General features: G+C 38.6%; 2 protein-coding genes across 4 annotated transcripts; one reads left to right on the top strand and one right to left on the bottom strand.

The window, feature by feature from the left end:
- Positions 1–738: 738 nt before the first annotated feature.
- Positions 739–6,454, top strand: trir (telomerase RNA component interacting RNase). Its single transcript, XM_084115183.1, has 3 exons — positions 739–1,475; positions 1,622–1,699; positions 6,051–6,454. The coding sequence occupies exons 1-3, from the start codon at positions 1,179–1,181 to the stop codon at positions 6,156–6,158; spliced, it is 483 nt and encodes a 160-aa protein (XP_083971309.1). The 5' UTR covers positions 739–1,178; the 3' UTR covers positions 6,159–6,454.
- Positions 6,455–7,047: 593 nt separating this feature from the next.
- Positions 7,048–24,352, bottom strand: ubn2b (ubinuclein 2b). Of its 3 annotated transcripts, none has more exons than XM_084086887.1 (15): positions 23,805–24,352; positions 22,592–22,708; positions 22,352–22,453; positions 21,924–22,055; positions 20,714–20,811; positions 19,447–19,906; positions 17,875–17,945; positions 17,553–17,789; positions 14,060–14,170; positions 13,522–13,665; positions 13,366–13,416; positions 10,386–11,505; positions 9,628–9,823; positions 8,153–8,221; positions 7,048–8,046 (listed from the first exon to the last, which is right to left on the bottom strand). In XM_084086887.1, exons 1-15 carry the CDS (start codon positions 24,072–24,074, stop codon positions 8,000–8,002), a joined length of 3,225 nt encoding a protein of 1,074 aa, XP_083943013.1. In that variant the 5' UTR covers positions 24,075–24,352; the 3' UTR covers positions 7,048–7,999. The 3 variants fall into 3 exon arrangements, with proteins under 3 accessions (XP_083943013.1, XP_083943012.1, XP_083943014.1); XM_084086886.1 differs by having other exon boundaries at positions 7,512–8,046; positions 9,610–9,823; XM_084086888.1 differs by lacking the exon at positions 8,153–8,221 and having other exon boundaries at positions 7,512–8,046.
- Between the last annotated feature and the right edge of the window lie 388 nt (positions 24,353–24,740).

Below are 24,740 nucleotides of genomic sequence, written 5' to 3'. Positions count from 1 at the left end.
AGAAATGTAATAGGTTGTAAATTGCGATGTTTTATAATTGTTGAACATCACCCACAATTTATTAAGTCAATTGATACAATGGTAAAACAATTGCATTGTTATATATGTAGTCCATGTAGATATGTAGTCCTCTGTGTTTGCCGTAAAGATAAAGGTAAGATAAAAAGTAGACTTTAAATTGCAAATTTCAATAATTGTTAATAATATAGCCTATAATATCTAATCACTTTTATTTCTAGGGCGTGTTTTCAATCTTTTAGATGCCAAATATGATCACAATCCTATTATAAAATGCAAATTGTTAGCCTATTTCTGTTACATCAGTACATTTTTCTACTCACTATTGTATTGTAAGATGTATTATGTGTTTTATTTAAATCTTTTAAAAATTGTATTCATTCATTTAAATATTTTGTATTTCTTTAGATCAGCATTTGTAAATCATTATTCATTATTTTATTCAAATTGTGTTAGATTGGTTAGGTTTTTATCTTAACAAATTTGTTAATGTGTTAAATGCAAGAATTGGTAGGCCTGCATGACAAAGTTTTGTCCAAGCAATCTTTCAAAAATTGATGAATAATAATGATCCTTATTCAGAATCAGAATTTTAAACATATATATATTGCTGCCCCCTGTAACTATTACAATTAATATTGTATTATATATTTAGTAGACAATAACTGAAATAAGTGAAAGGCGCTGCAGTTCCTCTTCCGGCCTGCGGGGGGCGACGGTGCGTCACTCACACGAACGAACTCTGACTGCAGATGAAATGCATCATGGCGGAGCGACTCTAAAATAAAACAAAACTGTGCGGAAAAACATCGGGATTAAACCCCGAAATCCTGCCGATTCATCACACAATCCGCCCGATCAGTGATTATAGTCACATACGGACTCGCGACTCGATAAATCGCGCTCTTTGCGTTTGTCGTTAAGGGTGTTTTTGCTTATCGGGAGACGCCGCGATACTTTATTACCACAATATAAGACAAACACGCTTATTATTATAATAATTATTATTATTTAACTTTAGTCTTTATTGCGTTTGCTACGTTTAAATTACTATTCAGTCTTTATTAAGTCTTCACTTTAGTGCGGACATCAAAACAGCCCTGTAAAATCACAGGCGTGAAAGTAAAAGGTTGTTTATTATTTTACTAAACGTCAAAACGATGGAGAAAAAGCAGCATAAATCAGACAAACATCATCGCCGACATCTTCATCACCATCATCATCATCATCAGTCCTCCAGCAGCAGCAGCGGGGAGTCCGGCGGCAGCAGCCCGGCCCACGGGGCGCCCAAAGCGGCCAACGCCTTCGCCAACGACGGCAGCTTCATGGAGATGTTCAAGAAGAAGATGGAGGAGGAGGAGAAGAGGAAGAGAGAGACCGAGGAGGAGGAGAAGACGAAGAGTCCTGCTCCGGCAGGGCAAGCGGCTCAGGACAAGCCTTGTAGCGTGAGCAGCATTGTAAGAGAGGCAGTGGAAGCGCTTTACATTAGTGTAACACACACACACACACACACTCATACAGCTGTAGATTCTGGCTCTGTTCGGGTCCTGGTCGCTTCCTAAAGCCCGTGTAACGCTCTGAGTCTGTTCCCTTATTAACTCAGGTGGGCAAGCGGAGGGGAGGCGCGCGTTTGGCCCTCAAGACAGGGATGGTGGCCAAGAAACAGAAACTGGACTCCGAGGTGAGAAGAGACTATATATCCTATAAAATCATTGTTGTTTAGTACAAACTTTTAGTTATGAAGCTATTTTATGAGGTTCATTGAGTATCTATCATAAGGTGCGTTCACGCCATGTCATAATTACTGGATTACGACTTGTAAATAGCGTTCTTTGTAGAACTCGTAAATTGCAAATTGTAAACTGGGAATTTGCTGAGAGCTCCGACTTGTACCACGTGACTGCTGCAGATTGTTGTTGATAGTGTTGCCATGGAACGTCATCTCGTAATTACGACATTGCATGAACGAAGCAATAACTTTCCCAGCTGTGTCCGAAATCGAAATCTTTCCTACTATATAGTGTGTGAAAAATAGTACGCCAACTGAGAGTAGTGTGTCTGAATACATAGTACTCGAAAAGTCCCGGGATGAACTAATGTTACTACTTCCGGCGAGATTCTGAAGTGTGAACGTTTTTCACTGGTTTGCGGAAGTTGTGGATAGAATTTCTTACACACATAAAAAAAAATGCTTTAGTTAACTTAATTATGACATACTAAGTTAGCCTGGGTTTCCCCCTGCTGCCTTTTGTGCAGCGCGATTTTATTCATGCTGCTAGGCAGCCTGGATACCATGGACCAGATTTTCCCCTCAAAAGGGGAACCAATCACAGAACGGGGAGGGAGCAGCAAGACGATGACTACGTCTATGTGACACACCGAAGCAGTTTGTTTATATCTATGGATCCAACATGGCATCAGACGCAAGGTTACCTTTCGATGCAGCCTTAGATAGTGTTCTAAGTAGTTTAGAATGCAAGTTTATTTCGTCTTCTTCCTCGTCGAATTTCTGTCGCTCTACATACGTCATCTGGTAAAATTGAAACGATTGGCTATGAGCTACGTACAGGTGCATTTGATAGATATTCGTAGAGCCCAGTAAACGGCTCTGGGCATTCGTAAACCACGCCTCAAATACGAGAAAATGAACATGTGGTTCCCAGACCACGTCTCAAAGAGAAAGAGGTCTGACGTTAGCCAGGCTAATCCTAAGTTATAATTGTGATTAAAAGGTCAAATTTATGACCTTGTGACATTGACATTAAGGTCAAGTTCCAAACGGCATTCCTGCTCCCTTGAAGGGCCCTTCGGGAAGGGGACGCCATTGTAGAAGTGTTTCGAAACGAAAGTGAAGAACTGATCTCTTCACGGAGGGCCCTTTCACAAGGCCATTAGCAAAGGGAACATGCAATGGTCACTTCAAGGAAGTAATTTTATGATTATGGTCATGTGACCCAGCGAATACTCGTGATTTTTTTTAATTTTCATTTTCTTGACAATAAACAAGCCAGAATGAGAACATGAAAACATCAATGAAATCAACTCCCCACCTACCAATCCTCCCCTCCCAGCTTAACCCTGCGCTCTCTTTACAATGGGGTACATAATGGATAGATAAGTTAACAGAAAAACAGCCACAGGAATGATAAAACATGAATAAAAAAATAAAAAAAAATAACAAGAAGAGGAATAAAGTGTTAAGGTATTCAATCTGAGTCCTGATCATTGCTTTGCACAATAGAATTGGAGATCTTCTCAGCCACTATAGCCAAGTCAAGTCACCTTTATATATGTAGCGCTTTTTACAATACAGATTGTCTCAAAGCAGCTTTACAGTGATAACATGAAAATAATACAACAAAGTTTGTTTCTAGAAGCTTGAGATGTGTGCCGAGTTCACCCGAGCTGTGGATATCTCCAACATTATAATGTCCCGAAGTTGAATCAACCACTTGAATGTATTCAAGTGACTAGAAGAGGACAACTCAAACTCAAAAATTCTCTGATTCTGCGTCTTTTGTACATTAGTGGCAAAGGCTATTGAGAAAACTTTGATAAAACCTTTTGTAGCTTCCCAGACAAATATAGGGTCTTCAACCGAACCTATATTAAATGAAAGAAATTCAGACAGCCCGGCTATGAAGTCCTCATCGAACTGGTTGTCCTGTAAAAGAGAGATATTAAAACGCCACCGCGGAGATATTTCAACAAATGGAGAACATCCGAATTGTGTTTTGCAAGAATAGCTGGTAGTATCATTGTCTGGTCAGAAGAGTTCAAAAGTTAATTGGAGAACAGAAGATAGTGTATTCTTGAATGAGAGAGATGCCGTGTCGAGAGGTGTAGTTTCTACTCAAGGGGTTCCCAGATCTCCAAACATCGACCAAATTCAGTGCTTTTATTGAGGAATTAAGCTGAACTTGACTTCAGGAGGAAGATCTATCCAATACAGGGTCTATCAGCGCATTCAGATCCCCTCCGATAATCCGAGTGGTTGGTTACATGTGGGGAAAAACTAGTCTCAAATATTGTAGGGGCGTAGATTGATACAAATGCTATGTTCTTCCCCTTAATGTTTGTACACAAATATGCAAGCCTGCCAGATTGATCTTGACTTTCTCTGTCAGTCTTGAGGGTACAGGTACGAGAAATCAAAACTATTGTGCCTGTAGTTTTAGTGTCATCAGTTAGAAAAGGCTGCAACTCTATAAAATGTATTCTGTCTGAACGTCTGCTCTCTTTAGATGTGATTCCTGAATCAGAGCGCGATCAATCGCTTTCCTTCGCAAGTAGATCATGAATTTGGCTCTCTTATTCAGACTAAGTCCTCTGATATTAAGCGATATCATTTTTAATTTATCCATAATCTAATGAAAAAGTGGTGCGAGTTTTAATGTTTTGCAAAACCAAAATATTTCTGCTTGACCTGTGACAAAAGTAAGACATTATATAGATAGATAGAAATAACATGAACAAATGTTAACTTTTTCTCATAATTTTGATTGTCATAATTGTGATTGATATCATAATGTTTGACTTTTTATGTTATAAATTAGCCTCATAATTTTGACTTTTTGTCTTAATTTAGCCTGTCATAATTTTAACCATCATAATTGCCTTTTTGTCATCATTGTGACTTTTTATATCATAATTTTGAGTTTTTGTATTAATTTAGACTCATAATTTAGACTTAATTGTAATTTTGACTCAACATTTTGTCTTTTTGTTTTCATTTAGCCTGTCATAATTTTTACTATCATAATTGGCTTTTTGTCATAATTTTGACTTTAATGTTTTACTTTTTTGTCATTTTAACTTGTAATTTTAACATCATAATTTAGACTTTCGATTTTGACTGTCAATTTTTATGTAAATATAGACTCATAATTGACTCATAATTTTGACGTCATAATTTAAGACTCAAATAAAAATTAACAAAGTAAAAATGATGTAAATGTAGACTGTCATAATTTTGACTTTTTTGTCATTTTGATAGTCAAAATTTAGTGTCAATTTTGACGTGTCAATTTAGACTAGACTTTATTATTTTTTTAAATGTCGTAATTTTGACTCTCATAATTTGGAGTTTTTATGTCATAATTTAGATAATTTAATTAGCTTTTTTTTTTACATCAAAATTTGGCTTTTAATGTCATAATGTAGACTCAGTTTTGACTGTCAATTTTGACTTATGCAAATGTAGTATGTCATAATTTAGTTTTTTAATGTCATAATTAGATTTTTGTTGTTGTTATATTTTGGACTCTTTATGCCAAAATGTTGGATTTTTTATATCATAATTATGACTTTAATGTCAATTTAGACATTTTTGTCATAATTTTACCTTTTTTTGTCAATTTAGACTTAGTACGTCATAATTTTGATTGTCATAATTATTCAGTTTTTTTATGTCATAATTTCGATTTAGTACGTCATGATTTTGACTTTTCATCTCGACAATTCATGTCGTAATTTTAGTTTTTTAATGTTATAATTTAGACTTTTCTGTAATAATTTTAGCTTTTTTTTGTCATAATTTTCATCTCATAGACCTGGTATGCATGCATTGAAATATAACTTTTCTCTCATGTATCACTTTTTTTTATTTGTAAAGCATATGATTTCATTCCTACGTGTTTATCTGTCAACAGTCGTGTCAATAACACAATAACAATAGTTTTAATAACTTTCTCTTTCTGTGGCTGCGTTCCCCGTACAAAGACCTAACTATCGTAGTCGATCTATCTACTCACGACTGTTTCCTGAAACCGTATCGTCTCAAATGTGTCGTTCAGCCACGCTGGTTATTGATGTAATAACTTCTTTTAATGAATCCGTTTGAGATTTGAGATTTTTTGCTATAGATTTCATGGCATCTAAATATGATCACGGCCATGGCATCTAAATATGATTTTTCTCAGTTATTTTTCTTTCTTTCCATACCCAAACGTTTAAGTGGTAGTGTATGAATGGTGTGTGTGTAGAAGTTTTCATGTGTTCACTGATCTGTGTGTGTGTGTGTGTTTAACCAGGCGGAGGCTGGAAAAGGAGACGCCTGGACTAAATACATGGCAGAAGTGAAAAAGTATAAAGCGCATCAGTGTGGAGACGATGATAAAACCAGACCGCTGGTCAAATAGACTGGAGCTCTTCCTGTGGGCCGCACTGCCACATCATCATCCTCACACACACACACACACACACACTTATTCACGCTCTTTTCCTTCAAGTCTTTGTTTCCAGATTGAGTTTTACCTTGTGCGCTGCCGTATTTGCCCGTCTGTTGGATCCTGGTTATTTTTATGATGTTATTTGCAGTGTATCTTCAGTCCACGGCATTAGAAATCTCTCGTTCACCTTGTTGATATTTTGTACTCCACATGTTTGGTACTTGAATGTCAATTGATGATGAAATTAAAGTCACAGTACCGCAGAATCGCCCGTCTTCTGGCTCTGTATGATGTAACAAACACCTGATCTCATTGTTCATGTCATTAATTAATGCGTTTTACACACTTCACCACAGTTAGGATGCCATGCTTTGTCTTTAACAAAAATAATTACAAATGATTCTGGAGTGAATCTCCACCTTTATATGATGTTTGCTTTTTTCTGTTGCTAATTGGCCAGAATTGAACAGTCTTCTGTTTTGGATGAAATTACTTGCCATGTGTAATATAAACAGCGTCGTCAAAATGTACTTATTTTTAAGCAGTTTCTGCCTCAGAAAATTCAGATTTAAATAAAGGTTAAATGGTCATAGTCAAGAGTACTTGACTTTAAAATGTGTATTAGTCCAAATTACCACTAATAATTCATATAACGCTTTCTGAATTTACATGGGTAATTTGTTGACACAAAACCTTTAATATTATTGAATTAGATATTTAAAGTGATCTCAATCCTGTATAAGTAAAAGTAAACGTGCCTCTGTTTTATGCTTTTGTCCTGCTTAAGATGAAAAACATAAAAATAAAAAAAAGTTTTTACTTCATGCATAAAAAAGGCTAGAAAAAAAGAGTAGAGTCTGACAGTAACAGATTCTATGATCGCACGCCTTATTTCATTTAAACCATTAAATAACCTAGAATGAATAATTTTAAGGCATGGCATAATACAGCAGAAAAAAATGATGGAAGTGACATTTGCAGTTCAAGTTTGCAAATTAAAGTTACAGCTCCTCATATTTCTATATATCCCTCTTAACTAGAATCAGTTTAAATTGATAAACTGTTGAATCTACTTTGTATTGCATTGTTCAAGTATGTATAAACCAATACAATTCAAAAGTGCTCTGAAGTTACATTTCAGACCAAAATCATTTGCAAAATGCACTTAAAACATGCAAATCAAAAATCCTGGGAACTTCTGGAGCAGCTGCACGAGTTTTAAGGATTTAAACCTGGTAAAATGTGTTTGAGCTAAAAAATAAAAATCAATTCAGCCAATAATAAACATGCATCAGAAACATCAGACACACACACACTGTTTTTACTAAGGCTTCTGCATTTTTATTTCGCACGTGTCCTGAAACGCAAGTAAACAAATCCTGAAAGTTCAAGTATATTACAACCGCCCGCCACCGTCATTTGGTTTTCAGTTTGTTTCGACTTTAAAGGGGCGTTTCGTTCATGAACAGCACCAGAGACACCGACCTACACGAGAGAGGAAGGAACACATTCACTCGCTCATCAATATTCAAACATTCGACACGTTAAAAAACTGCCCGCTAATGTACATGCAAACACACACACACACACACATACGTGTTTCCCTCCCCGTCCACAGTGATTAGGTCTGTCTGTGTAAACATTGATACATATGTACAACTGACGCATCATTATTCAAACTAATTCATTATTCATGATATTCAAATGCGTATAAAAACAGTTCCGTCTCATTGGACAGCCAGCAGATCATGCATAAAAGTGGGCGGAGTCGGTCAGCACTGGATCAGCCAGCGGTCGGGAGCTCTGTGATGTCATAAGGACTTCCTCTGCAAGTCTCCGCCCTGCGTTTGATTGACATCTGCACAGACAGAAAGAGGGGTCAGTGAAGCGAACACGGGCGGCGTGTCCCGACAGAAGACAGAAGAAGACTCATGCAGCCAGCGGGAGGCGTCGTCAGCGTTTACCTGAGAAAGCCAGCTGCAAGTGTGGCGGCAGAGCAGCCTGAGCCCCTGACATGAGACCCTTTAACACATCTGAGGAGAGACAGGACACACACACACAGACACGCATGAGACGGGATGGACAGAGAGATGAAACCAATGGAGGAAATCAGATTCATGAGGACGAAGAGCAGAAGATGAGCCACAAAAACACACCAGCAGCAACAGAAACTACTAAACACACACACGACTGCAGTGCTTACATCAACTAAACAGTCCGTTAATTCATTAATTATGATGTTTTCCCAACGAACACTGAAGTCTATGCAATATCTGCTTCACATAGTGCGCAAAATGTGTGAAATGATCAACGTTAGAATGTAATGTGGTTTAAATGTGTAGAACATTCCAAAAGAACACACTTGACATATTTGAACGTTTAATGTGGTTTAAATGTCTTTAACATTCTATAAGACACATCTGAGGTATTGTAAAGTGTAACGATGACAGCGACTTGCTATTAGAAGCAGTTTTGAAAAAAAATTGGAATACTGAATATAACTGTAAAATTTAAGTCAATTAGATTTTTTTCCCCCATAAAAATGAGCATTTTACTACTAAATGTCAAATTTGTTCAGTGATGTGACTAGTTCATTTTCATGATTATTACAGATTTGATCAATTAGTTATTGCATCTATCACACAAATACACACATATGGTGTCCAGTAGAAAACCTAACACATGATTGAAAGTCTGAATTCTGCAGATTTGACAGTATTTTAACTGCAGCAGTGTATATTAGACGTGACTGAAGCGTTACTGGCATTGGGAAATAACAGTGTCTGCTTGACGGATTAAAAAAAACATGTTTATTCTGAATCACTTCTGGAATATTTATCACTGCCAGAATATTCGTGATTCATGCTCACTTTAAATAATTTATATTTTAATTTATTTTACAATATTTATTGTAATAGTATTTATAAATGCATTTTATGTGTCGCATTAATGTATTATTTAACACCATCTCAGCAGCAAAGACTGTTTTAATGGCAAACTAGTCATAAAAATAAAAATTCAATAAATCAAGAACACATCTTATACAAATTAACAATATTTTCTCACAACAAATACAGTAAAACATAGCAATTGCATGAGCTTTTTCAGTTTTATATTAAATATATTTAATAGAAAATCTAGTTTTCCCAGTAGAATAAAAGAAGTCCAATAATCAAAATAAATAAATAAACACGTAATTCTTCACCTTTCAAATGTATAAATGTACAACGTGTGTTTTATAATCAGTAATAAATGCTCATTACGCAAGAGTGTATCAGAAACATTACAGCAGTGATAAACATGCTGGGGAATTTTAAAAAAGCAAACAGTGTCAATTCTGTGAGATCTAATGAAGTATGTAAAATTCACCTCACTAAGAATTTTTAAATGCTAATAATAATACAGTATTAAATATATTTACGTGTGAAGAGCGACTCACTCTGGGGAAGGTTAAACCCTGAGCTGCTGGGATTGGTCGAGACACCGGAGGTCGCCGTGGAAACCACAGACGAAGGAAGATTCAGCAGGTTTGGAAACTGGAACGGGAGAGAGACGGGAACCAGTCCTCCCAACATCCCGAAACCCAGAGGCAGAGACGGGCCGGCCGAACTGAGCAGAGCGCTGGCGGACGACACCTGCACACGGGGAAACATCATTAATCTTCATTAGGTCTCTCTTCACAGTGATAAAGCAACGCATCCCAATGGAGTCCCACTTTCTGTTCTAATGTGCAGAAACTATTAAGAAACTATGGCACTGATTGAAATTCCAGAACTTCTGGAACTTGGAGCAAGCGGAGCGAAAATAAGTGATAAAACCACTAGAAAACCAAAATCAAATTGCAAAGATGCCTAAAATACATAAATAAATAAAACAAACAAATAATTATTATTATAACTATAATAAAAAAAAAAGTAATTAAAATTTGTTTTTTTTTATTAAAATAAATAACATATCAATTTAATGAATAATTAATTCTAAAATAATAATACAAATAATTATTCATTCTAAATCAGATGCTAGTTATTTTTTTCTAAGTAAAATTACCATCATGCTATAAAAAAAAAAAAAAAAAACATGCCTTGAGTTTGAAAGTAGCGAGTAAAAAATATATTTTTAATGTTTAATTAAAATTAAATAAATACAAAATAATGAATACATTAACATTTAATGAAAAAGTTAAATTATGACGGAGACCTGTGAGAGCTGAGTCGCTGCGGCCGTAGACACCGATGTGATTGTCTTCACCCCCTGATTAGCTCCGCCCACTTGTCTGTGTCGCTGGTTGTGATTGGCCGTCCCTGCCACGGGCGAGGCGCTGGTCACCGGCTGCTTAGCAACAGCTGCGGTTGTCGTGGCGAGGCTGGAGATGTTGTTGCCCTGAGAGGAATTCTTCTGCCCCACGGGGGAGCTGTAACCGCCAGCGATGAACCCCGCGTGGAAGCCTTGGCTCTTAGAGGCGTGCTGGTGCATGCTGGGTAACGTGGGCGGCCTGGAGACGGCCGGGCCGGTGGGAGTGAGCTTGATGATGTTTGAGCTGGGGTTGTGTGGCGATTTGGTGAGCGTGGCCTGCATGGGCGTGATGAAGCCTGGTTTGGGCGACTCGTGGGGCGCAAGTTTTTTAGTTTGCGGCGTCACGGTCACGTGGAAAGGTTGAACAGATTTAACGTTTATGAGCGACGGCGAGGGAGTGGTGATAAGTGCGCGCGACTGTGGCGATGAGCTGTTATTGCTTGTTTTGATGAGACCCGTTGACATGGCGACCAATGATTTAGCCGGAATCTTTTGAGGAGCGTGAAGAGGCGATGATGTGGGAGGTGGGCGGGGCTTCGGCTGGGACACGCCCAGTTTAGTGGGCTGAGTCACTGTCGGTCGCTGAGCGGGAATAACTGAAGGCCTCTGAACCTGTGATAAAACACTCACTCCTTTAACGACCGGAGACGCAGACGAGGAGGAGAGGATGCTGGGAGAATGAGGCGGGAGGGTGTTGGCACTCTTTTTGGCCAGGTGAGGAGACGCCGTGTGCAGCGACTGGGCCGGTTTGGGAGTGTCGGTGGACGGCGGGCTGTCGGACTGGACCAGGCCTTTAGCGGCGCTGCTGAGCATGGCTAGAGCGTGAGAGATGGAGTCCAGCGATGGGGCCGTCAGATCCTCGTCCAGAGAGTCCGACAGGCAGATGGGCTCCGGCGGGGATGGCCCGCGCGGGACGGTGGGGGTAGGGGTGGTGGGGTCCACGGAGAGGGCCGGGCGCTGGAGAACACCACTGTCCTGAGGCTTGGGTTTGGCTTTGGGGGTCGGTAACATCCGCTTCTTTACTCTGAAAAACAAAAACAAATCAATTCAGTTTTTATAGTCAGACACTCAAACTGTGATGACAAAAACTGCTCCCATTTTACTTCGGTGTTAAATAAAATAAAGAAGATAAATACAAAGATAAAAAATACATTAATTATCAAAGTATACATCAAAGTTATATATGAATTTTGAACAATACCCGTTCTTGTCTAAGGACAACTTTGATGAACTTTTTTGAACCACTTCAAATGTTGCCTATTGTATATATTTGTTTATTAAATAATATGTTTTCAATATTTTTATGTTTAATTAAAATCAAAAATTAAAATAATAAAATATTTTTAATGCTTAAATGCAATAATTAAAATCATTTAATGTTGAATAAAAATACAAAATTAGCTATATTTTTTATGTTTTAAAAACTTTCCTGGAAAGTTTTCAGTCCACGAATTTTAAATATTTTTATGTTTAATTAATAATGGAAAGAAATTAAAATAATAAAATATTTTTACGCAAAAAATAAATAAAATAATGTTAAATTAAAATAATAAATTAGCAATATTTTTTATGTTTAATGAAAACTATTTAAAAATATGTTTGTAAAGTTTAATTTAAATTTAATTTTTTAAAAATCTTCTGTCAGTGACGCAAGTGAATTGGTCAATATTAAGCCTGTTATCCATTTTATTACCAAGGATTAGTATTTTTTCTAAGTAAAATTACCATCATGCTAAATGCTAATGAAAAAAACAAAAAAACATTGTTTATTATTGACAGTATAGCCCAGGGGTTTTCAAAGTGTGGAAAAACAACGTCGTTGTTTCCACTCCTGTTTTCGATTAGATCTTTACAAACTCCTGGAAAGTTTTCAGTCCAAGGATCCAGTAAGCGAATGCAGTCAAGCAGTCCTGATGCAGAGAAAGCACGGCTGATTTCATCAGAGATGGCAGAGAGAAGAGTGTATTTGGCTTCAAAGCACGATCTCTCTGCTATTCTGTGATTGTTTCGGAGCCGTTTCCCTGTGTGAAATACAGACTGAACAGCAGCTCGAAACACCCAACCACTGCATGAGCATAAATGATACACACACTACACCTCTCAGATGGATAAAGCAAACCAGTGTCGCGCTAGTAAAGTTTTGATGGATGATGATTGTAATCCAGGTAAAGACGAGTACAGTGACAAACAGGAGTCGAGCATTAGGCACGATAGACAAACGCTGATAGTTGTTCACACTATGGCCCAAAATTTCAATATTGAATATTAGTTTTACTCATTGTGCATCATGCAGCCATGAAAGTGCGTGATAATTTAACAGTATTGTTCTTTGCAATGATGAAATATGAATATATGATGTTATATGCATTAATGACTATGTGGTGAGCTGTAATTTTTCCTAATTTTATCATTAAATTCTATTTTTCAACCCTAACCACCGGTGACCGTTTCAACTTCCTAACATGAACTAATGAATCGCTTACAATAGATCTGTGAATGTGGACTGTAATGAATTAATCTAGATTCAGCCGTTAGTAAATGTTTAAAAATAACCAGATGCGGCATTTTAAAGACATAAACGCCATGATAAATGTTATATTAACACTCCAATTAATACTTTAAAAAAGTACATGGCATTAATCTGGTTCATTGATGCATGTTAGTCCCCTAAAATGATTAAATATCAGCCCTAAATTGTGTCCCAGTCATAAAGTGTCAGATTACGAAAGCAAAATAATTTGTGAATGCCACAATCGTTTGCAGACGATCTGTGAAGAGAAGTAGGTCAAAAAAGGCTCCATGTTGTGAATGAAAATCCTAATGAATAAATCTAGATTCAGCATCTAGTTAGTGTTTAAAAATAAACCAGAGTGGAGAAACTCACGTGTTTCCAGTGAGATGATTGTGAGCTATTCGGCTCTCTTTAAACAGCATCCTGAGAAGCAGAGAGAAAGAGATGAATGTTTAGTGAATCAACATTGTTCACCAGCACTGACACCAGCAGAGGTCCGAGAACTGGTGCTGTGGTGCCGAAACCCACCTGGCCTGCATCCATCCTTTGGGCCAAAGCGGTTTGACCTCCGTCTCCATGAAGACCTTCAGGTAATCCTCAGGTGAGAGTGAACTCTGAGCCTCCAGCGCGTAACAGCCCAGCTTCACCCGCACCAGATTACACAGCAGAGTCCTGCGCAAACACACACAGATATCAAGCTAAAAATAATATATTTTCAATATTTTTGTGTTTAATTAAAATTAAAAATATAAAAAAATATTTGTAATGCTTAAATGCAATTAAAATCATTAAATGTTGAATTAAAATACAAAATTAGCAATATTTTTTATGTTTTAAACTCCTGGAAAGTTTTCAGTCCAAGGATCCAGTAAGCGAGTTTTTATGTTTTTATGTTTAATTAAAAATTTTAATAACAATAATAATAAAATATTTGAATGTTTAAATGCAAATAATATAATTATATGTTTAATTAAAATACATAATTGAAACAATAAATTAGCAATATTTTTAGCAAATGCAGGTCTGTCTCATGACGATCGCGTTGGTGATCATCTATGACTTCCACCTGAGTTTGTCGTCCCACACGAACTTCTTCCTGGGTCCCATCACTCTTCGTCCTGGCTTCTCATCGTCTTCCTCCTCTGAGCCGTTTCTGTCGCCGTCTTCGGTCTGCTGCCTGCACACACACACAATGGTTATGGTAAACACACAGAAGTCTCTTCGTTTATTAGGACCCTATTAAAACCTTTTTTTTTTTTACGTATTGATTTTTATATATTTTTTGGCTCCATTTGAATGGTTCAATAAAAATGTAGTAATCAAAAAGCACGTCTAATTAATTGAAATCATGAAACTTACAAAATTTAACAACAATTTATTTAAAGTTGAACAAAGATTATGTGTTTAGGGCCGTACGAAATACAATTTATTTTTATTTTCTCAAATTCCGTTTTATATTATTTACCAAATTCTGTGTTTTCTGTGTTAAGTTTTCTGGATTACATTTTAATGGTTTTAATTACATTTTAATAATCAAAAAGCATGTCTAATAAATTGAATTCATAAAAACAACAATTTATTCAATTTCGTAAAAAAATGAACTTTTGAAAAGTTTTCAATGAAACTGCGGCCCTAATAGAGTCAAACGAACAAACGCGCACAGGAGACCAATGGCCAAGGTCTTGAATTTCGCTAAATACATTCAATTCCCTATCGTACACCCCAGAACACTTGGAATATACGACAGGTGTCACATGGGATCATTTTGTGATACTTGTGTCTTTTTTTAAAATAACTTGATGCTGGTCACCATTCACTGCCATTATATGGACGAGAGAGAGTGGGAAATGTTTTTAAAAATTCTGTTGGTCCTGTTGTTAAAAATGGTCCGTAAAGAAAGAAGAGCATATAGCTTTAGAATAAAACCGTTGCATAAACTGCTAAGACTAGACTAGTCTTCGACCCTTGATTAACCCGTTAGTTAAAGGGATAGTTCACCCAAAAATAAACTAGCCCATGATTTACTCATCCTGAAGCCATCCTACGCACAACGTAATGACGAATGAGGTTGCCCAGTCCTGTTTTTTTGAAGGCGTCAATTGCCGTCATTACGTTGTGTGTCAAGTTCAAGTGTCAGGGTCCGAAATTTACTTTTTGGCTCACCTGCCACGGGGACTGGTAGATGAAAAAATCCACCAGCCAAGCATATTTTTTACCGGCCAAAATAATAAACAGCCTTTTTTTGGTCACATATACATTCATTTCAGTACTTTTAATTGAGATAATAAGGTAGGCCTATTATGTTGAATACAAACATAAAAAATTGTCCAGAGCTAAATTTGAAATGTATAATAATTAGGGATGTTAACCGATGACCGTTTGACCGATGGTTGACCGTATCAACGTTAACCGATCAAAGTTGTTGGTAGTCGGTAAAAAAAAAAAAGTGATCTCTAAATTAGGCTATTATAGACAGTGGACTAAACTCTACTACAGTTAGCCATCTCATTCCAAGATCTTTTTGTGTGAAGTGAACAAATACCTCACACTCAATTTTTCATAACTCGCCTGTTTGTACTTAATAAACCATAGACTGTAAAGTAATAAACCAATAAAAACATTTGGCGCGAGGTCACAGCGTTTGGGTTCGCGTGCTCACAAGGTTTGCGAAAAGTAAAGGCTACAGGCTAAAACAGGTTAGAGCCAGGGCAGACGACAGGATGAAGCGTGCAAAGAAAAGTAGTGTGTGGGACCATTTCACCAAAAAGAATGACACAGATGTAAGTTGCAACTTGTGTGATACAGTGCTTAAATACAGTAGTAGCACATCATCTATGATGTATCACCTGAAAACGCGACACCTGATGATCATCATCTTTCTTTATTGTTGTTAGCACTACCTCAAACTAAAGCGGCGTCTCTTCGGAGCTGTCATTTTCTTAAATGAGCCGCGGCAATGTTTCAAATGAGCTTCTAACGCTAGACAAACGTCCAATGCGATCACCTTGTACCCAAACCATTTCGAAACTAAGGAGCCATTTGTCCTCCGATTACATACAAGCTCCTCGGCGCCGCATTTGCGGGACTCATGTTTCGCGCTGTAGGGGATTAAAAAAAAGTGACGCGAGTGGAAGGGCAGCAGAGAGATGCGACAGAGTTGCGAAATTGCAGACAGGGCTCGAAATGGCTGTTATTTCAAATAGCGTAGCATATTTTAAACTAATCGGTTAACCGGTTTCAACCGGCTAATGAGGCTCGGTGGTCGGTCAAGAAATTTTTTAGTTTTCGTCATCCCTAATAATAATACAAAAAAAAAAAAATATATATATATATATATATATATATATATATATATATATATATATATATATTGATTGATCAAAATGTGAGAAATATATGAAATATTATCATTGGGGTGAAATAAAAAAAGTTTTTGTCAGTTTTGTTACCTGACTCATGTGGAAGGGAAGGAAGAACGTACTCGGTTACTTATAACCTCGGTTCCCTGAGAGATAAGGGAAAGAGTATTGCGTTGCAAACGCTATGAGAAAACTCCTTTTCTCGAGAAAAGAACGACCATGGTGTGTAAAGCAGAAGCAGCCTGGCCAGCGGCGGAGTATGCACGATCCGCGAGTGCTGAAGACGTTCTGCACGGCTTTGATGGGTGCGCACTGCGCAGGAGGACACAAATGGGCGGCGACCGCTTCTTCCAGTGGCGGGAGCTTTTTCCTCAGTGCCGTCAACAGATAGAGCGTTAACTGTACGTACACACCGCCGTCGACTTGAGCTGCAAAGAAGCTCTGGCCGCCCTGTCAAGGATGCTTGTCAAAAAGTACGGGGAAGCTTGACGCTTGGCCGCTCGGCCGTTCTGAATAGTGAGTGCTTAAAATTTCATATTTTGGTATGAACATTCACCTGATAGTGTGGCGGATAGCCTTTTGAGATTTACTCGCCAAAATCTACCCGCATTTGGCGCTTGGCGGGTGTTAATTTCGGACCCTGCAAGTGTTACTCTTTTGGTGTAAATCGATGCGTACGGCCGTCTGCCGGAAGCTAGTTACTTTAGTTGATAAAGTTTTAAATATGGATATTTTTCTTACACGAACGTATCGCTTCACTTCACAAGAACTTTATTAACCCCCGGAGCCGTCTGGAGCACTTTAATCATGAATAGATGCACTTTAATCATGGATGGATGGGCTTTGATGGACTTCCAAAGACATACACCCGTTCACTGCCATTATAAAGCTTGGAAGAGCCAGGACATTTTTTAATATAACTCCGATTGTATTCGTCTGAAAGAAGAAAGTCATATATAGGATGGCTTCAGGGTGAGTAAACCATGGGCTAATTTTCATTTTTGGGTTAACTATCCCTTTAATACAGTAGTCAACATTTGAAGTGGATCAAAACCTTTCATCAGTTATACATGAATTCTGAACAATACCCGTTCTTGTCTTAGGACAACTTTAATGAACTTTTTTGATCCACTTCAAATGTTGACTACTGTATATATATAAAGCTTTTACTCCTTACTCAGTAGCACTCCAGTTTCTTACTTGGCAACTTTGGCCATGCAGTCCATGTTGTATCGAGCGATCTGCTCCGGCATGACGCTGCACACGGCCAGCTTGAGTTTGAGCAGCGGCGTCCGCAGCCGGTCGTCCTGGATGTTCAGACTCAGCTTCTTCAGCCGCTTCAGCAGAGCCTCTTTATTACACGGCACGAACGCCTCCAGATGAGTGTAGACGGCGGCGCGCACAGACGCAGACTGTTCCTGCACCTGCAGCTCGATACTGCACACACACACACAGAGAGAGAGTGAGATGATCGAACCAACCAGAGATGCTGGGAATGAAAACAACGGCCAAATGAACTCACTCCAGCAGGATGTTGTTCATGTCCAGCGTGAAAAACTTCTTCCTGCCCTCCATATCAAACTGACGAGACGCCTGAGAGGAAAACAAGCAGTTAACGACATCTCAAATGTAATGGCTATCTTCATGGCAACAAATACTTTAAAAAGGGTTCCCACAACTTGGTTGACTTCAAAATCAAGCACCTTTCAAGGACTTTCCAGGTCCAATACCCTCAAATTCAAGGACATAATGTGGGGAGTCTGGGGACACATTTCAAGTGAGAGCACAATGTGTGTTGTTAACTTGTAAGAAACATTGTTACAGTTTTCATGTGTTAAACACAACTATGTAAAAAAGCTTCTTTTTTTTTTGCATTGATTTTTGGCCATATGACAGAGATCTGATATTGTATTTGTCGTATTTCTGGTTTACATAAAACTCGGTACATCCTATATTCTAAAATTATCTGGTATTAATTTTTGCATGAAACTATGAAACGTTGAGGTACCATCGTAGTAGTTTCGTGCGCGCGTGAACGTCATGACAATGTACAACACAAAGTACCTCACGCAGGAAACACTTAAAGGTAAATGTGTGTAACTAACGTAAATCAAGCAAGCTAGTGTGCATTGGCCACGAAGTCTTGGCAAAATAACACATTAGCAGACCGGAGGGAATAATATGGAATTTTTTCCAGAAAACTTGCACAAAATAAATTCAAGCACTTTCAAGGACCTGTATCTATGTATGTTTATTTTCAGATATATATCTATTTTTCAGATTCACAAACTTTCAAGGATTTCAAGGACCCGTGGGAACCCTGTTTAAAAAAGTAGCAAAATATGAAAGGAAAAACAAAAGAAAATGTACTATTCATCTTACAGCTCATATATCACTTCACAAACCAATCCAATCATCTGTAAAGTCAACATGAAAGTAAAATTGAGGCTGTTTACTCTGACACACGTTTCTGGTCTTGATGCGTTTTATAATTATGTGTTATTAACAAAACATTATAAAACATCGCCATCCCATCAAATCCTTATGGAATAAATCAAGTCCAGTCCTACATTTTCCAGCTGAATATTCTGGTTCACTTGGAAATGCATCACATTATGAAAGTAAAATAAGTTGCGAATGTCATACCATGTTTACTTCAAAAGACTGAAGACACCTCCCATAATAGACATCAGAACAAAACAGCATCTTCTGATTTACTGACACTATTATACCCTGTTTTCCACCGATCTCCATCTTTCTAACCTTCCGCTCTTCCTGTTCTCCCTGTATTCTGTCTATTTTCTCTCTATCATGTTGATCTTCTCTTCCTCCTACACCTCTCTCTACCTCGTCTCCTTCACTCTCTCTCTTTCCTCTGGAATCTGCCTGGAAAGAAAAGATGGCACACACACAATCACACACACACACACACACACACACACACACACACACACACACACACACACACATCCAAACAAACACAAACTTTTCGATCTGCTCCTGTTTCTAAAAGTGTCTCATGAGGATCATGAATCAGTGTTTATGCAAGTAAACGCAGCGACTGAGGTGTGTGTGTGTACAGGTCAGCACTCACCGCCCGCAGGTCCTCTATGCGCTTGATAAGCGGAGCAGGGAGGCTGCTGGGAAGCGGCGGCGGCGGCACCAACCCCGTCTTCTGCACCCGACCCGCGACTCCGGGCTTCTGGGAGCCGTTCTCGCTCTGCCCGGGACTCGCCGGCTGAGGAGAGTCCAGCAGCCCGAAGTCCAGGTCGCCCATCAGCTCCTGCAGCATGTCGTTCTCCGTGGCTCCGCCCAGCAGCGACATCATCGCCGGGTCAGAGGTCAGGTCGGCCATGGAGAGGTCGTTGCTGGGGACGGCGGCGGCGGCGGCAGCGTTGGGTTGCGCGCGGACGAGCTTGACGACCGACGCCGGGTGCTTATTGCGGATCTCCTCTTTCTCGCGACTGAAGCGACGGATCATGGCCGCCAGAGACAGAGAGTCCTTCATCAGCTTCTTCCTCTTCTTCTTCTCCGGCCGGTTCAGAGCCGACACGCTGTCAGAAAGAGAGGAACATACCATGTACCATGTTTTATCATCTTTATCATAAGAGATAAAAAACACATTTATAAATGTTACAGAAGATTTCCATTTCAAATAATTGCTGGTCTCCACAGAAATATAAAGCAGCTAAACTGTTTTAAACACTGATAATTAATCATAAATGTTTCTTGAGCGTCAAATCATCATATTAGAATGATTTCTGAAGGATCATGTGACACTGAAGACTGGAGTAATGATGCTGAAAATTCAGCTTTGATCACAAGAATAAATTACACTTTACTATATATTCACATTGAAAACTTTATTTTATTTTACGCTATTTTAAACTTTAATACTATTTCACAATTTTACGCTTTTCTTTTTTACCATCTTTTTCATCAAATAAATGCAGCCTTGGTGACCAGAAAAGACTTATTTCACAAACAAACAAAAAAATCTTACTGACACCAATGTTGAGTCTATATGTGCTTTCCATAGAAAAATACATTCAGCTTTGGAACCACAATTGTAGGTTTATGACTTATCTACTACATATTTCTTTAAACATTCATAATAAACAAACTAATACTCTCAAAGACCCAAAACCGTCCCTTCAGCAGCAGCAAATGAAAACACACAAAAGGGCCGTTCATTCAGAACGTTTTTGCGCTTTAAAAATGTGAGATGCAGAGCTGAACAATGGAAAAGGCATCGGGGTCTCGGAAAAAAGTAGTGAGACATGGCGCAACGGTCAAAGACACGCATCTAGTACTTGTTTAGCTCATAGCGTACTGAAACACAAGAAAGCATCTGAACTCACCCTGTCTTGGGTACTTTGAATTTCCTGGGTTTCTTCTCCTCCAGGCCGCCATCCTGCTTCTTTTTCCTTCTCTTAATCACCCGCTCCTCTCCATCCTTCTGTGAATCAGAGTCGAGAACATCATCTCAGTCAATCACACCATCACAGACTCAGAAAGTGGATCAGATCTCTGATAGAAATCCCTCAGTATATAAAAGACTGACCATTAATAAGAACAGCATTACTTGGTAAAAAAAAGAAGAAAAAAAAAGTCATAGTGATTATTTTGAACTGCGATAAGATAAAAATCCACCAAAAAATTATTTTCAAGTTATGGCTAACAATCAATAAATAGGCCTATATATTACAGTTATAAATTAATTTGTTAAAAAATAAAATATAAACATAGTAAAAACTATTGTTATATGCACCCAGCAACTCACACTGAGATGCACTTGACCTTTTAAAGAATCAAAGCTTTGTCATAATCGATTGCATCCCTTTAAATTAGTGCTAGATGATCATCTAAATCTTAAAATAGGTCAAAACAATGAAATATCTAATAATGGCCAATACCATCAAATAAAAAAAAGTGTCAATAAACGATATTGTGCCATATATATGTATATATATATATATATATATATATATATATATATATATATATATATATATATATACACATGAATGAAGAGTTCAGATGCAAAAGCCTCTAAGTGCCATACAAAATTTTCTTCTAGAATGATCATTTTTATCAAGCTCGTATATTTAAGTGCAGGAATTTCACTTAAATGACAATGAAAATGACCTATTAATTTCCATTTATGTGAAATTACTGAACTTAAATATACGAGCTTGATAAAAATGATCATTCTAGAAGAAAATTTTGTATGGCACTTAGAGGCTTTTGCATCTGAACTCTTCATATATACATATATAGTAATTTTTGTAGCTAAAAGTGTGATTAGAAAGAAGTAATTAACGTTTTATATTGTTGCTACTTCGATATTAAAGCTAACAAACAGAGAAACATGCTGAACAGAGTGTGTGAACAATACTGTATACGTTTCATCTTCAGCCTTCTGTGGTTTAATAATAATCAGGCTAGGACATGTCACAAAAATGCAACACCACCACTCATATACTCATAAAACACATATAATTCTGGCTGTGCTAAACCTGACACTTCCTCCACAGCATGTGCCATGATGAAGATGATGATGAAGATCACCTTGAAGTGATTGGAGTCTTTTCCTCCGCCCTCTCCCTCTGATTCAGACGCGGCCCTGAACTGAAGCGTGCCGGTGTTGATGTAGAAACCGCCGAGTTTAGTGGTCAGCGATGCAGGAACGAGTTCGTCGTACTGCAGAGACACAACAGACATCATGTACAGTCGGCCTGCAGGTCATTAATGCTGCAGAGTGAAATATAGAGCCTTTACATTCATCCAGAAAAACTCTTTCATATGTACTTTGATAAGGATGAAGAGTCAGAATGGATTTCAAAGTAGTTTGAGATAACGTGCATGTGGTCAAACACAAAGCTGTGTCTGAATTCACTCGGATACTCCATCACGTGCTGTTAATCGAACGGTCACTGAGAGCATTTCGGGAGATAATCAGTGGTGGACTTCTGGGTGAAGCTCTCTCTGATACTCACAGCCTCGGAGTTGTCGATAAACGGATCGGTTTCATCATAGCCGTAACCGATATCGATGAGATCCTGCATCCGGTCTCGCCGCTTCTTCTTAACAGTGTTTCCCTGAGATGATAATACACTATATTCATTTGACGTGTCGTGATTAAGATTACATGTTTTCTGGGTAAACACACACGCACACACACACACACATGTTGGTTGCAGGTGGATGTGTGCATTCGTCAATAAAAGAATACATACATATTTGCTCTCAAACTTCCTGGCGAGAGCCTCGACTTCTTGCCGCTCTTTGTCTTCGTCTGCAAACGGGTCGCTGGGATCCAGAGCAGGTTTGAGACCTTGAGGAACTTTCCTCACCTTGAGGAGCAAATTAAACCGGTCAGACACAACCAATCGATTCATTTACATGATGCAAACAAGCACCAATCATACCAATAACCCTTTATATTTGAAAGATGATAACCGATATATTGGCCGATAAATCTAAATACAAATTTTTATATAATTTTTGAGAGCCTGATTACAAAAAGAAAAGTCTCTCCATTAAAAGCCATGTCCCAAACACACGATTATAATGTCATTATAATTTTATGTAGCCGATATGACAGTTGCGCTGCAAGTTGCACTTTACTTGATTTTCCTTTTCTGAAGTGATTCCCATCATATTTCAAGCAACTCAAAACATAAGCGCAAGTGTCTCAGCTGAAGGAAATACTCCATTATTTATCAGCTTTAATATATTGGCAAAATGTTCTTAATCTGGCCAATGATAACATTAAACATACCATGACCGATACCGATATGGTGGCTGATATATTGTGCATCCCTATACAATATATACAATTCTATAATCAGGTGCGATATACCCGTGTGCAGTATTTTTCTGGATTTTACAGTGTAGGCTAATAGCTAATACTTACTGACATAAAAGGAAAAACAACATCAGATCTGTCAAGCTAATGTGAATAAACAAATATCACCCAAACTTCTTTACTACTCATACTACTCAATTCATAAAACTGAGGTTAAACCACTGGAGTCACATGGATGACTTTAATGATGTCTTTACTAGCTTTCTGGGGCTTGAAAGTGGTAGTTGCATAGACTGTCAATGGAGGAACAGAAAGCTCTCAGATTTCATTAAAAAGAAAACTAAACCACCCATCATTAATCTCAATCCAGCTACTGATGTAGTTATACTGTTAACTTACACCTGAATTAACGATCCCTATATTTACATTTGACAGGTTGACAGAAACTTGGCTTCAACCTAAAACCTTTCAGTTTCCAGTTCAGATATTTAATAACCACAAAACCACACACTAGTCACTTATGTGCTGCTGTGGTTAAGACAAAAATTAACTCTATAGAATCTAATGATGTATTTACTACAGGTTCGGTTCACCTGCTCGAGTCTGGGCTCGAACCCTCACCCGTTCCCCGCGGACCTCACCTGCAGGCTCGAGTGGACCAGCTCGCCGTAGTTAAACTCCGCTGACTTCTGCTCACTCGGTTCTGACAGGCTCAGGTTCAGGCGGACGGTGCGTTTGGGTTCTCCGGGTTCCGTTGCCGGTTTCCCGGCACCGAACACCCCCGGGGCGGTGACACTGGGACTTGGTTCATTCTCTTCGTCCTCCCGTCGGCGTTTTTTTGGCTCGGTTGCCGGCGGTGTGGTGCTGAACGAGGCGAGGGTGACGAACGGCACTTTTCTCGGGTCAGCCATTGGACTCTCCGGTTCTGCTCGAGCCCGAACACACACGCGCGTGCACGCGCGCGCTCCTGACTGTTAGCTTGAGCTAAAATTAGCGCTCACACTATTAAACAACAGTTCAATGATGATACGAAACGAAATGAAGTCCGTTTTAAATTATATAATATTTCCTCGCAGCATTCGACTCGAATCCGTTTCATTTAGTCGATTGTAAAAGTAGTTTTTGTTTCTCTCTGTGAAATCTCGGCAGCATATGTAGCGGCCATTTTCAGTAGCAGTAAATACAGGATGAGGCAGCGGCCAGCGGGGTCACTGATCATGCGCAATGCGCGCGACGCTAGAATATGGCCAATCAGAAGTCTCAGCGCACTCTAAGACCCGCCCACTTCCAAGACTCCAGCGGGAGAGGGTGGAGCCGCTTCCGTGCGCGCTGACCGCGGGAGATTCAGAACCGCACAAGTAGAGTGATTCATCCCAGAGAATCGAATCTTTTGCAGGACAGGTTTACAAAATGACTCGTTCAGAGACACAGTTCAGACTTTTTTTGTATATTGTTTGTTATCATTATCTTATTTTCTCTGCCCGTCACTGCTTTTCTTGTGTGTTGGTGGTTATGTTATATTGCATGTTAACGAAGTATTTTGTTATCGAATATGTAACAATCCTGTAAGTTACACA

Source organism: Abramis brama (genome assembly GCF_963993115.1).
Source record: "Abramis brama genome assembly, chromosome: 1".
NCBI classification, from domain to species: Eukaryota; Metazoa; Chordata; class Actinopteri; order Cypriniformes; family Leuciscidae; genus Abramis; species Abramis brama.
The sequence above is the reverse complement of the archived record's forward strand: the minus strand, read 5'-3'. Positions and strand labels throughout refer to the sequence as shown.